We start from the raw sequence: 15,373 nt of genomic DNA, 5'->3' as shown, positions 1-15,373 counted from the left end.
TTATAGCAACAAAGAATGGACCAACCCCATATTAATGATTTTCATATTAGAGTGAGATGACAAAGTTAGAGATGATAAAGGTGATATGAAAACAGGAGAAAAAGATATCCTTGAAGTATGGAGTAATTACTTCGAAAAATTGCTAAATGAAACAAGCAGTGATAGCACAGTGGTAAAAAACACTACAGGCATACAGTCAGGAATACATATCCATAATTGAAGTAGAAAAAGCCATCAAAGGCTTGAAATGTGGAAAAGCAGCAGGACTAGATGATATTTGACCAGAAATGCTGAAGTATGGTGGTATAAAAGTCTTACAGTGGCTGCACTGCATAGTTCAGAAAGCCTGGACAGCGGGACAAATTCCCCATGATTGGAGTAGAGCTCTAATAGTACCCATATATAAAAAAAAAAGGGAAATAAAACTGAATGTGAGAATTACAGAGGTATTTCCCTACTGATTGTTTCTGGCAAGATCTATGCAAGTATACTTGAGAAACAGTTGAGAAGAATTGTGAAAGAAAAGTTTGGTGAAAGAATAAGCTGGATTCAGGCCAAATAGAGGCTGTCAGATCAGATCTTCACTTTACGACAAATAGTTGAGAAAGCATGGGAATATAACAAAGATCTGTATTTAAGTTTTGTCGATTTGGAAAAGGCATATGACAAGGTGCTAAGAGAGAAGCTATTCAATACGCTACAGTTATATGGTGTCAATGGGGCATTATATCAAGCAATATTTAGTCTTTATTTGAGTTAAGTCTGCAGTTAGAATTGAAAGAAGTACAGGAAGATGGTTTAATGTTAAATCTGGTGTGAGACAAGGATGTACATTATCCCCTCTGTTATTCTTTATCTATATGGATCACATTATGAAGGAAAGTGGTATTAAACATGATATCAGAATTGGAGATGTTAATGTCAGCTCTTTGCTTTATGGGAACGATGTTATACTTCTAAATAAATCCGCTACAAGTTTGCAGAATTTCCTGACTAAATTGAATAACTGTTGTAATAGATAGTATGAAGGTCAGCATTAAAAAGACAATGAAAATAGGTAGAATTGTTGAAAATGTCAACTGTGTTGTGAACAGGGAACCTGTGGAACAAGTAAAACATTTCAGCTACTTAGGCACGATTTTTAGTGAAGATGGTAAATTAAATACAGAAATAGACAACAGAATCAACAAAGCTGGTATGGTAGGAAGTCAATTGAATAAATTCATATGGGAATAAGAGAGAAATTAGTCAGAACACTAAATTAGCTGTATACAAGACAGTGTTCAAACCAGTTTGAACTTATGGATCTGAGAGCTGGGTCAGAAGTAAAACACCTGACCAAAGACTAGAGACCGCAGATATGAGAGTCCTGAGAAGGATTAGAGGAGTGAACAGATGACATCAATGGCAATATCATATTAAAAATATGATATTGCCATTGTATTCATATTCACATGCTTAAGTTATGTAAATGGCATGTATATATCATTCCAGCACTTCAACTTGAGTGAAAACAATTGTTAATGAATGTTTCTCTGCCTGAACAATAAAAAGACTCTAATCATGTAAATATAAAGTGTCCATATTATAGTTTTATTTTATTTTATTTTAGAAATTATTATTCATAACATACCTGTCACCAGGCTGAACAGCATCTACAAGATCATTATGAGCATACAGTATAACAGTATATGGTGTCTGACCAGCAGGCATATCATCTACACAGGTGAAAAGAAATATATACTTTTTTAAATAAAAGAATTGAATAGCATTCAAATATTAAATTTAGTTATTTCTGTACAAAATTTATTAATAGGTGTCATACTTGCTATTACTACAATTAGTCCAGGTGTGTTAAAATGTGCTTCTGCAAGTCCTCGACACAGAAGAATCTTAATATAAATACTGAGCTTAAAAATATTTAAAACCAGCATTCAAGTGACAACTTCTCTCTCTCTAGTATGCTTGTGACAGTTTATCGTAAGAATATCTTGTTCATTGATTCACAGTGCTTATATCCTCTGTAGTCTAGGTGTTAGCATAGCCTAGGTAATGGAATCTGCAGCATTTTTTAAAATTAATCTAAATAAATATAAACTGTGATTTTATTTTTATAACTTATATTTTCTGATTTTAAAATGAGAGAATAAAATAAAAAAGGTTTACTTAAATAGATAACTCTATCCTTTTGCTTCATGGAGTGTTTGTTGAACATTAAAGTTTCACTACTAGATTTGTGTGCATTGTAATACACATCACAGGAAGGATCGTAAAATAAAAAAAAAACTTGAAATGATACTACCCCAAATGACTTTGCAACAAGCTAATAGTATCATAAACACAGAATATTTGAAAAATAGTGATGCATTAAAAGGTCCAGGATCTAATGGCACCAAGTTTTTGATGAAATTAATAACAGTGCTTCATGGTATAAGCATCTGAGGAAAATATATGTAATTAATATATTGATCTTACTGATGTTTAGCTGGATTTCTAATCAGCATTTCAGATCACAAAATTATAAATGTGGTAGACACAGAACTTAATTAGATAGCTGTAGAAATAATTCAAACTATAAATGAAAAATGAACTTATGTCCTAATAAGTCCCCCTCTAGGGATCAGATAAAGACAAAGTTAATTCAGAAAAGTTTTCTGAGTTCTAATGACAGCAATGACAAACATAATTCCATTTTCAGTAAAATCAGGCAATTCCTTATCACATATCTCATTGGCAACATTCTCAAACACTGCTTCAAATAATAATAATAATATATAATGAAATGCAAATAATAATAATCAAACATTAAAAACACAAACACAACAAAAAGTTTATATTTATGCTGACTTCAAATCCATCCATAAAAAACCTAGTGATGGTCAAGCAAAATTTGTAGTCATCTTTGCTATATAGCAAGTTCAAAAATACATTTCCACTTCATCACCTTGCACATAATTCCATCCAATTTCACAGTGGCAGCTAATTAAATCTATCTTTTCTTTTGCAAACATCCCTTCTTTCAGCACAGTTCCAGCTAAATAATTCAATAATTAGTAACTTTTTTTTAATCTTAATTTCATTTAGCCATCTACAACTGATACATAATTACAAATGAACAGACAATGTATGAATACACAGTGTGAATATGCTTACTCTGTATGACTGTTTCATGCAGGCTGGCACTTTTAAATCCCAAGCACTCATACAGGAACATTGAGAAATATATGCTGCTACATTTTAATAATACAAAGAATGTTAACTAATAACTTGCAAACAAATATAACAAGACAAAAACCACATAAATCAGTAGTATGTAGCCAGGCTATGATTCAAGTTAGATCAGTATTAAAAGAGGGATAAATAAGAACAAAAGTTGTTTAGTCATACAACCAATAACAGCATTAAGAATTTTTTTTTTTTTATGAGAAAATATCAAAAGCCTGAATAATGGAAATTCATAATCAGTTTGAAAACTGATACTGAACATAATTTTGAAACCCATTTCAATTTTAATTTCATATTTGATTACTATATTAATCAATTCAAAACAATCAGTTTTGTCTGACAGGAATTACAGCTAAAACAACTGTGATACAAGCTTATTATTATGTTTGTTGCTTTGTGCAGCCAAGCTGTCTGTTTTGCTAGATGAAAAACCTACCATCTAGGTTACAAGACCAGTTAACTTCAGTTGAAAAACCTTCATAAAAATTCCATCATGTCCTAAACATGATTCAAACCCATGTCTTTCAAACAAAAGGACAAGCTATCATGTTGTCCTTTTAAATGTGCCAGAGAGGTGTCTAGCATCCAGTACTAGAAAAAGAATGAATACATATTCATGTATTGTATATGCAATATATATAATAAATCAGTCATCCAAAAAATTTGAAAAAAAATGTACACTTACCAGGTGCTTCCTGTAATTTAACCATCTGCTTATCAGAAAACTGTGAACGATTATGAATCAAACTGAATGTATAATTAGTATTACAATGGCGACATATTACAGGTTCTGAAATCCGACCTCTGTCTAATTCAGCGACTGTGGTAAAAGAACATACGTTGCAGCAAAAGAAAGCTTGTCTCATCTCTGGAATAACATTTGATGTACGAATTACCATACCATTGATAGTAATCAGCTGATCAATATCTAGAAAAAAAACATAATTTGTAATATAGAAAGATACATACATACAGCGAAGCCACAATTTTTACATATGTTAAGCACATATTCATTCAACTTCATAATAAAATTTAAAAAGTGCATGTTATTGAAATGTATTTAAAAATACATTTCGATAACATGCACTTTTTAACATTTATTAATATATATATATATATTATTTTAATCAAAATAATATATATATATATATTATTTTGATTAGTACTATTAACTCGGGGTTGGGATATGTTCATTTTTCTAAATTAACTGACTTAAAACCCGAGAATTATAACACAATGACATTTATTTGAAAAAACACAACATGTTTCTTCAAGAACGACTTCACGAACGATATATTATTTTGTTTTTATATCAACTTCACATGTGACAGGTGGAAAAACCTATAACAAAACATTACTGTGTATTAAGAAAGAGCTTTAAATCAAAAAAGCAACTTCCTGGGAAGATGTAGTATTTGTGAAAAATGGTTTAAGGAAAATTGTTCAAAAGAGCAGTTATAGATAGAATGGATGGGGAGAAATTCATGTGGTACATTAGAAGATAAACTATGTATGAATGTTGACTGGCAGCTGGTTGTGGTTTTACATGCTTAGAGAAAAGTAGAGGAATGATAGTGACTCATTCAGTACAACAGCACTCATCAAAATAGCCAACAACAAATGCAAGCAGAAACACATATTTCTCTTATATTTGGCTGGAGTGCATGTGAAACACAGAGGGGGACATCTCTTAAATGGACTGAATAATATCAAGTATTTCTAAGTAGTTCTCAAATGTGAGAACAGTATTCTAAGGTCAGGAAGATTTACAATTTATATGGTGATAAGAATTGGATATTGAGAAACACTGATGTTTTAAGGATACTTGTGACATAAAGACTGAATAATATATGCACCTAAACACAATAAATATTTAATTAACCAAATATTTCGGTCTGGAAATAGCAGACTATCTTCAGTGGCACTACAAGAACAGTTTAAAAAAAAAATACAAGGTGGAATACTAACAATAGATCATTTAAAAATAGAACAAGCCAAATTGAAATAAGATATTAATTAATAATATTAAATAACATAAAATTAATGAATTAATGAGTTATCCTGATTAGACTTTCCCAGATTTTTGATATAGATATACAGTCATTCCGATTCAGGTTAGGACTATGGAGTAAGGCCTCTATGCTTTCTTTGAATAAACGTTCAAATTTATAACGGGATCTATGTAAGAGGCAAGTTTTTGACCAAAGGATGTTGTGGTTAGTTTCAATCCAGTGCTGAACCAATCCAGATTTTTCAGGTTTGTTGTGATGAATGGAGGATTGATGTTCTTGGATTCATTTTTCAAGAGAATCCAGTTTGTCCAAAATAGGAGAGATCACAGTTGCAGGGAATTTGATAAACTCCAGGAAGAGATATAGTTGAGCGTTTGTCTTTAGGAGAAGGAAATCTCCTGGAGCTCATAATATTTCCCGGAACACCAGTTTATCATTAATCTGTAACCAACTTAAAGCTGCTAAACGTGATCTTGCTATTCACAGTCATCATATTTCTGATCTTTTCACCTATATTTCAACAAACTTGGATCCACATCTTTCACACATAGTTCTAAATGTGGCTAAACGTTTCTCTCAACGAGCATATAATAAACTAAGTCAACATCTAAACCGAAAATATGATGCTCTTTCGTCTAAACAATTCAAGCCCTTCAAACCTCCAGATAATTGGATTGTCAATATATCCGGACGTCCTCTAACTGACAGTGAAACCCTCATTCTGTCAAAAGGACATGATTTTTCTATTGTTCCTAATAAGATACCATATCTAGATTTCCTAGTTAAGATTGGACGGAATCTCAGTCATCTAACTAGTGATAAAGCTAATGCTCTTCGCCTAGAAGTCGCTTCTTCTCTACTTAAGGCCAAATTTCTTCCTTCCCACATATCTCTTTCTGAAATGAAATCTTTACAGTCCTTGAGAAAAAACAACCATCTCATTATCACCAAAGCTGACAAGGGGAAAGCAACAGTAGTTATGGACTCAGCAAATTACAGAAGAAAACTTTATCTTTTACTTCGAGATCGCCCCACATATCAAGAACTTGATTATAATCCAACCAAACAGACAACTAAAGAAATTAAATTCTCTCTTAGATGAAGTCATCAGTTTAGATAGAGACACAATTGAAAGACTTAAAACTCATTTTGCAAGACCTCCTAGATTTTATGGTCTTCCTAAAATACATAAGATTGACTTTCCTCTTCGTCCAATAGTAGATTGTATTGATTCTCCTACTTACCGTATAGCCAAATATCTAGCTAAATTATTGAAATAAAATCTCACATAGGCAACTCTAGTTCCTTTCTAAAAAACTCCTCAATTTCTTAGAAAAATTAAAAAATGTCTCATTGCAACCTACAGATCTTATGTGAGCTTTGATATAGAATCTTTATATACAAATGTACCTCTCAAGGGGACTTTAAAATTACTTGCTGACATCTTTCCAGAAGACATTATAAAACTATTTGATTTCATAATACACTCTGGATATTTCTTATCTCAAAACAAATTTTACAGCCAAGTAGAAGGAACGGCCATGGAAAGTCCTCTCTCTCCTGCTTTAGCCAACTTTTATTTAGGACATATAGAAAAAGTCCTCTTCTCATCTATTTTCCCTCAACCATCCTTTTGGGTAAGATAAATAGATGACATCTTTACTGTATGGCCGCACAACAAAGACGCCTTACCTTCTTTTTTAAACAGTATCAATTCCTTACATCATCGTATAAAGTTTACTATGGAAATGGAAGAAAATAACCAGTTATCTTTTTTAGATGTTCTCCTCATTCGGTCACCTTCAAATACTCTTACAATTACAGTTTACAGGAAACCAACGTTCACAGGTCGTTATATTCTTAAAGAATCAGCCCATCATCCTTGTCAAAAAACAGGAATCATAAAATGTCTAATCAGAAGAGCCAAAACTAATTGTTCTACTTCTAATTTTCTACAGAAAGAACTTTCTACTCTCCAACAACACATGAAACTCAATGGCTTTTCCGAAAAGAGTACTCAACATCTTCTCGATTCTTATAATCCACCACAAAACAACGAAGATTCAATACGTCAAGTTCCAATTCCTTACATCTCCGGGATTTCAGAACCTATCGCAAGAATTCTGAAGAAATATGAATTAACAGCTACGTATTCACCTATTAACAAATTATCTTCCCATTTTCCTTCTCCTAAAGACAAACGCTCAACTATATCTCTTCCTGGAGTTTATCAAATTCCCTGCAACTGTGATCTCTCCTATTTTGGACAAACTGGACGTTCTCTTGAAAAATGAATCCAAGAACATTAATCCTCCATTCATCACAACAAAGCTGAAAAATCTGGATTGGCTCAGCACGGGATTGAAACTAACCACAACATCCTTTGGTCAAAAACTTGCCTCTTACATAGATCCCGTTATAAATTTGAACGTTTATTCAAAGAAAGCATAGAGGCCTTACTCCATAATCCTAACCTGAATCGGAATGACTGTATATCTATATCAAAAATCTGGGAAAGTCTAATCAGGATAACTCATTAATTCATTAATTTTATGTTATTTAATATTATTAATTAATATCTTATTTCAATTTGGCTTGTTCTATTTTTAAATGATCTATTGTTAGTATTCCACCTTGTATTTTTTTTTAAACTGTTCTTGTAGTGCCACTGAAGATGGTCTGCTATTTCCAGACCGAAATATTTGGTTAATTAAATATCTTTCTTGTGTTTTTGAGAAACACTGCCTTGAAAAGAAGAGGATACAGAGGTTTATGGAATGTTGAAGAGGCTAAGAATGTGATGCATTTGTGCGAGGCAAAGCAAGAAAAGAAAAATCTGTTCCTGATTAGAGATCTGAACATTATCTAAGGTAAACAGAAATGAAGTGAGATATTTGTTATAAGAAATGTGAAGTGTGTGTGTTTTGCTAGCGCTAAAATTAAACAGGCTGCCTTAGTCCACTGAAAAATGACAAGAGGATCATGTTTAAGACAGATTATGGAAGATCGCAAATCATTTAAACAATACAAGATTGCAAATAAAGAAGAAGAAGAAGAATGAAGTATGTTATTGTCAGCAAAACTACATAAAGGATTTGAGGTTCATGTGTGTGTGAGAGAGAGAGAGAGAGAGAGAGAAGGTCATGTATAAGAGGAATAATGCAGGCACAAAGTATATAGTCCTGGGGTTTACTGAAGCATTCATGAGAAAATCTGAAAAGAAGACACCATTTAAGAAGATGCATAATAAATGACCAGTAAAATAGCAACCCAACTGAAAAACAGGAAGAAGGTAGACCATAATACACCATGTCATCCTTGTGACTGTACTACAAAGCTAAACAAGAGAAAAACCAAAGTTCTATTAAGCACTCACTGAGATGACAGAGAGCTTAGGCCATTTGGACTGAAGTTTATAAAATTAAAGGATCTCAAATTATTTATTTATTTTATGTGGGGTTCCACTCTATCCTCCACTGTCCCTTAGGATGGGTTGAGCCCTCCTAATGAGAGATGAAGTATATTTTTTCACTGTAGATCCATGTGTGTGTGTTCATGGGACTGGTTTGCCTATTCTGAGGGACAAAAAAATGGAGAGTTTTTTCCAGATGAAAAAAACCCTCTACATTCATATGAGACTGGCTAATTCACTCTTAGTCGAAAGAGACCAGATAAAGATTCCTCGTATCATGGACAAGAAATGAACCCAGGTCTTTCTGGCCAAAGGGCTTCATCTAAACTGACTGAACTATGCAGGCTCTTCTCAAATTACGAGAGGCTTATAGTATTTCAAAGGCATACTCGTAAAATTAGTGAAGTGCTTCAATGCTACTGCCAATTCTGAAAAGCAGCTTAAGAATCATAATTTTCTGCCACCTAACCATGTAAAACAGCATTCAAAAGGATGGCATCTAGTAGTATTGACTTGTCATAATGACAGAAGCATATGTATTTCTTGTTTCACCCCAGTTTTCCAAAGTGGCTTAACTCATAGGCATACAGAACTTGATAACACTCTGGGTAATGGCAAAGGTTAGAATGTATCCTGAAGCGAATAGATAACTAAAATTCCATGAAAGGACAATCTACTTTCTAAACCACATCATATAATCAGGCCTGATTCTTTTTTATTTTTCTGGTAAAATATATTTACCAAAGTTGTTTAAATACACCAAAAGTATATTTTATAGTCATGAGGTCATTTGTAGACAGTTGTTGGGAAGATCTAAGAATTACAGTTTTTCACACAAGATAGTTATGGTTGCCATTAGCTTTCTTGAAACAGAGCCCTCTTCTATTCTCAACCCAGAGCTTTGGAATATTATTATTATTTATACAGGTATTCTATGTAGTCAAAAGACTCGTCACAGGAGACCCATACTATCCATTAACACAATACTTATCACACACCTCCTTAAACTTATTCACTGTTGGGCACTCACAACCACTTTTGGCAATCCATTCTACTCATTCACCGGACAATCTTACTAACCACACACTTAGACAACTTCCAAGTGTGACCCTTCATCCCCCCCCTACTCCTCATGTATTGAAAAATTTCTTTTGTGTCAACATTATAGAATCCCTTCAGTAACTCAAATTTCTATCATATCTCCTTCTCCTCCACCCATCAGCTAAAGTCTGCACTCTTTCCACTACCTTTTAACCTTGCCAGAGTTAAGACTTACATTAAATAACTTCATCAGAGGCACTGCCAATTCACTTGCATATTCCCGTAGCACATGAGCTGACATATTGTCCAGACTCACCACTGTATTCACACTGATATTTTTCAACATACTGAGTACCTCAATTTCTCTCACAGTAACTGCAAAGTCACAACCCAGATAATATATCCTTGCAAAGTGATCACTCAGTAATGGAACTATTTCTTCTGCTTCTGTCATTTCCCTATCATCAGCACTGAGTAAGATGTAGATCTATCCTTACATAATCCTTCTTTCTCTTACTTATTAAACAGCAAAAAATATTCTTTTGGATTTACTTTGGCCTAGTTAGCTAATTTTCTTTCAAATTTTGATTCAGCCTTCCTTACCATACTTGTTACCCTTCTTGCTTGTGCTTTATATTCCTCATGAGCATATTGATCACTCTTCTTGTTTATATTCCTTCAATAATGTTGTAAAATCATCTCTCGCAATTCATTAAATTAACTCATAGAGTTCAATTTTACAGAGATTTCCAAACACATATAAAATAGAATTTTTGTGGTAATTAAATAAATGTAATTAATTTTCTGTAAAATGCATAAAATAATTTCCATTAAGTGTATATAAAACAGAAAAGAGGGGTTTAGCAGAGATTAGAACAATGACTAAGCAAAAACAAACGTTTTCAAACTCTTGCGAACATAAAAATATGTACCCACGATAGAAACATGGAAGCAGAGGGAGTCAAAGTGATGTCATTGTGCTGGTGGGTAATCCTGGAAACTATAACGTACTAACAAAGGATTAAAGAAGATATATAAGAGGACTTTTATGCTTTTTGGGGGGACCTATTGATTGTTGCCTTTTGGAAACTTTCGGCAGAGTCTCAGGTGTGTGTGGAGGCGAGGCCCTTATCGATGGAGCTCCTGTTTGAATGTGTGGACGTGTTACTACACGCAGTCATAAGGAGACTTTGGCAGTTCCTTTCCAGTTACCAATGGGAAATCACAGTGGCAGTACCAACAGAAGAATCGCTCCGACTTTGTCTGGCAATTCCCAGAGCAAAAACCGCCACATCGTTCAAGCAACGATTGTAACCAATGATGAAGGCGTTATTGAGGTTTTGTGCAATTGACTGAATGGTGTATGTAAAAGGCTACCATAAGTAAGCACATTTTATTAAAGTTTTGGAAAGATACAATTGGAATTAGTATGTGTAATGAGGGTGCTTACAGGAATTTGTTAGTGAAATGTAAAATAATGAAGTATCGTTACAAAAGGATAAATTGATTGTAGCCTTTACTCATGAATTTTTTCGTCTAGTCTGGTTAAAAGATTGGAATAATATTCCCAGTTATTGTTTTACCCTTTTCAAGATAATTAATAAACAAAATGCCTTTAGCATCCCAAAACACCAATGCCATAACCTTTCCTGCTCATGGAACCGACTTTGTCTTCTTTGGCGCTGAACAACTGGCTTATGTCTACTGTTTTGACTGCTGTTTGGATTCTGGTGTGTAATGGTGAATCCAAGTCTCATCCATAGTAATAAATCAACGCACAGAAATCAGTTTAATTCTTGTTAAAACGCTCCAAGCACTGTTCAGAGATTTTCATGTGAGTGAGTTTTTGATCTGCTGTAAGCAAGCGTGGCACCCATCTTGCACAAAGCCTTTTCATTTGCAATTCTTCGTGCAAAATATATCCTACACATTCTTTTGAAATGCCTATAGTCTCGGCAATTTCACGCACTTTGACTCACCAGTCATCCAACACCATATCGTGCACTTGATCAATGATTTCTGGTGTTGTTACACTTTTTGAATGTCCTACACAAGGATCATCTTCAAGGCTGGTACCGCCACGTTTAAACTCGGCAGCCTATTTCTTAATTGTCGAAAACGAAGGAGAAGAGTGCCCATAAACTTTCATGAACTTTGAATGAATTTCTTAAGTGTTAAACCTTCTTTTACAAAGAATTTTATAACCTCACGATACTCAATTTTATCCATTCCAAGACACACAGACGACTTTTGCTTCAGACAGCTGTATAAAACAAACTACTTGATATAATGACTTGCAATTTCACATGGATGCTTATGATAGATGTACGAGCTCATAACAACTTAGAAAAAAAAATCTTGTTGATAGTGTTGCCATCTATGATCGAGGCCGAGAACTTTTCAGGCCACCCTCATATGGTGAGGTAATCTGTAAGGATTAAAAAAATCAGAACTCCATGGTAGACTCAAGAAAGAGGTAGTCAAGGAAAAGAAGAAAGCATATCGACAGCTGCTAGCAAGTAAGTCACCCTGTGCTTTTAGAGATTACAGAGGAAATTGCAAGAAAGCAATGCATTGTGTAGAATTAGCTAAACAAAAGTCATGGGAAGACTTCGGTAAGAACATGGAAAATAAACATCAGGAAGGTGGTAAAATATCCTGGAGACTAATGGAAAAGCTCAGAAATGGAGGAAAGAATACTGTAAAAGGAATAAGAGATAATGGAAATATGTAAACTTAAGATTAAGATATTCTTGATGTATGGAGTAATTACTTAGAAATATTTTTAAATGAAACACCCACTAATAGCATGGTACTAGAAAACACTCAACAGAAATGCCATCTTCAATATGTATATCTGTACTTGAAGTAGAAAAAGCTACCACAAATCTGAAATGTGGAAAGGCAGCTGGAGTAGATGATATTCGACCAGGAATGCTAAAATATGGAGTTATTAAAGTTATACAGTGACTACACTGTATAATTCAGAAGGCCTAGTCAGAGGGTCAAATTCCAGATGATTGGGGAACTCAGTTTCAATCTATAAAAAAGAGTATAAAGTTGAATGTGAGAATTATAGAGGAATTTCTCTATTGAATGTTCCTGGTAAGATTTATGCACGTATTCTTGAGAAACGGCTAAGAAAAAGTGTGGAGGAGAAGCTTGGAGAAGAGCAAGCTGGCTTCAAGCCAAACAGTGCTTGTCAGGATCAGATTTTCTCTTTAAGACAAATAGTTGAGAAATCATGAGAATATAACAAGGATCTGTATCTAAGTTTTGTACATGTGGAAAAGGCATATGACAAGGTGCCAAGAGAAAAAGCTATTCAAAGTACTCGAATTACATGGTTTAAATAGTACATTATATCAAGCAATACATAGTCTCTATTTGAGTTGTAAATCAGCAGTTAGAACTGAAGGAAGTATGGGAAGATGGTTTGATATAAAATCAGGTGTGCAACAAGGGTGCACATGATCTCCACTGTTATTCATCATTTATATGAATTACATTATGAAGGAAAGCAGTATTAAACCTGATATCAAGATTGGAGATGTTAATCTCAGCTCTTTACTTTATGCAGATGATGTTATACTTCTAAATAAATCCAGAACAAGTCTGCAGGATTCCCTGATCAAATTGAATAATTGCTGTAAAAAATTTGATATGAAAATAAGCATTAAAAAGATGAAGACAAATGAAAATATGTAGAAAATTGAAAACATCAACTGCATGCTGAAGGAAACCTACAGAACAAGTAAAATATTTCAGCTATTTGGACACAATTTTTAGTGAAGATAGGAAATTAAATTTGGAAATAGACAGCAGAATTAGCAAAGCTGGTATGATATGAAGTCAACTGAATAAATTCATATGGAACAAGAGAGAGAGATTAGTCAAAACATTAAACTAGCTGTATACAATACAGTGTTCAAACCAATTTTAACTTAGGGATTTGAGAGCTGGCTTAGAAATAAAACTCTTGATCAAAGACTGAAGATTGCATCAGCAATAATTTTTTGGCCAAGTTGAGCTGACCAATGCCAAAACTCCAGTCCCTGCAGACAACCATTCTCTGGTTGTCAGAGAATGGTATAATTACAAGGAAAGAATGTAATGGATATTGCATTTTCAGAAAAAGATAAGAGGAAATATATGGCAGGAGGAGGGGTATTTTAATGATAGCTGAAGAACTTCAAGAAACAAAAATAGAATTTATTTATTTATTCATATAGGGTTCCCCACCTTTTTCCACCTTCCCTTAAGACTGGTTGAGCCCTCCTAATGGGGGATGAGGAGGCAAAAATTATACTTCAAAAACTATGTGGAACAACTTGAGGTGCCTCAGCAACAACACTTCGCTGCACTGCTCTTGGTCTCATTTACTCTGCAGCTGAATACTGCTCACCCATATGGCTGAACAGCACCAATGTGTATTTGGTTGATGCTCAGCTTAACACCACTATGCGCCTTATTTCTGGAACAGTGAAATAACTCCAACCTACTGGTTCCCAGTGCTAAGCAACATCCCACCTCCACACATCCAACTTTCTTCTACATGAATACAGCAATATCATGGAAATCAAAAATCTTCCAATCCACGAAGACATCCCACCCAAAGAAGTAAACAGGCTAAAGTCAAGGCACTCTCCAATCTGAACAGCAAAAAATCTTGCAGAGGCAAGTTTCAACATGAAGGAGAAGTGGAAAGAGTCCTGGTGTAACACTTCAACAGAGGACTTCCATGAATTAGTGGACCCAACACAGACGCCTTCAGGTTTGACCTACCTCAAAAAACTTGGTCTACCCTTACCGAATCTGCACCAATCATGACAGATGTGCAGACCACCTTTAGAAATGGGGCATGATTGCCTCACCCAAGTGCACTGTGGATCATCCTGCCAGACAATTAATCATATTACAGCAGAATGTGCCCAATGTGCATACAATGGAAACCTGTCGGACTTCATCCATGCTACACCAAGTGCAGTTGACTAGCTAATCAACCCAGATTCAGAATTGTAACCTATTATTGAGTGTCTCTTTTTTTTTACTGTATTATGTCTTATTATTGTACATATGTCTATTATTCTGTTCATATATATTAAGGATTAATGTGATGTAACTTTTCATGTATGAGCCATACGCTAAATAAATAAATGGGGGGGGGGTTAAGTATATATTTATGACTGCAGATCAATGTGTGTGTTCACAGGCCAGTTTGCCTGCTCTGAGGGACTAAAAATCCAAATTTCAGGATGAAAAAATCCTCTACCTCTGTATGAGACTGGCTAACTCACCTATAGTCGAAAGACACCAGATAAAGGTTCTTCACGTCATGGATGGGAATCAAACCCAGGGCTTTCTGACCAAAGGGCTTCATCTATACTGACCGCTATCTCACACCAGAATTTGTGAATTCTGATGTCAGATAGAGGCCAATAGAACAAAATATATTGTTGGTTGCTGCTATATACCTGGAGGTCTATAGTAGCACAAATCAATTGTCACAATACAAAGGCAATAACAATTGTGCTAAAAACAAATGCAATTATAACACACAATTTGAGTTCCACTTTGAATTGACACCTTTACATTATTCAAATTTTCAGTAAATGTAAGTTATTTCTAATTTACAGGCATTATATGATTAAAATTGTCATAAAATTAAATACTACAGCAACTA

The 15,373-nt window shown here is 34.2% G+C and overlaps 1 protein-coding gene across 3 annotated transcripts in view; it reads right to left on the bottom strand.

The window, feature by feature from the left end:
• The window catches only part of dpa (disc proliferation abnormal), a 238,270-nt gene that overhangs the window by 140,774 nt on the left and 82,123 nt on the right, over positions 1-15,373 (bottom strand). For all 3 annotated transcript variants that reach the window (XM_090398134.1, XM_090398132.1, XM_090398133.1), the window contains exons 9-10: positions 3,911-4,153; positions 1,634-1,718 (exon numbers count right to left, since the gene is read on the bottom strand). In XM_090398134.1, the coding sequence (XP_090254260.1) occupies positions 1,634-1,718; positions 3,911-4,153 (328 nt within the window). The remainder of the gene's footprint in view (positions 1-1,633; positions 1,719-3,910; positions 4,154-15,373) is intronic.

Source organism: Typopeltis vanoorti, chromosome 9, assembly GCF_054136105.1.
Source record: "Typopeltis vanoorti isolate ZY-2024b chromosome 9, IOZ_Tvanoo_1.0, whole genome shotgun sequence".
NCBI lineage: Eukaryota > Metazoa > Arthropoda > Arachnida > Uropygi > Thelyphonidae > Typopeltis > Typopeltis vanoorti.
Note: the sequence above shows the minus strand (reverse complement) of the source record. Positions and strands in the feature narration are given on the sequence as shown.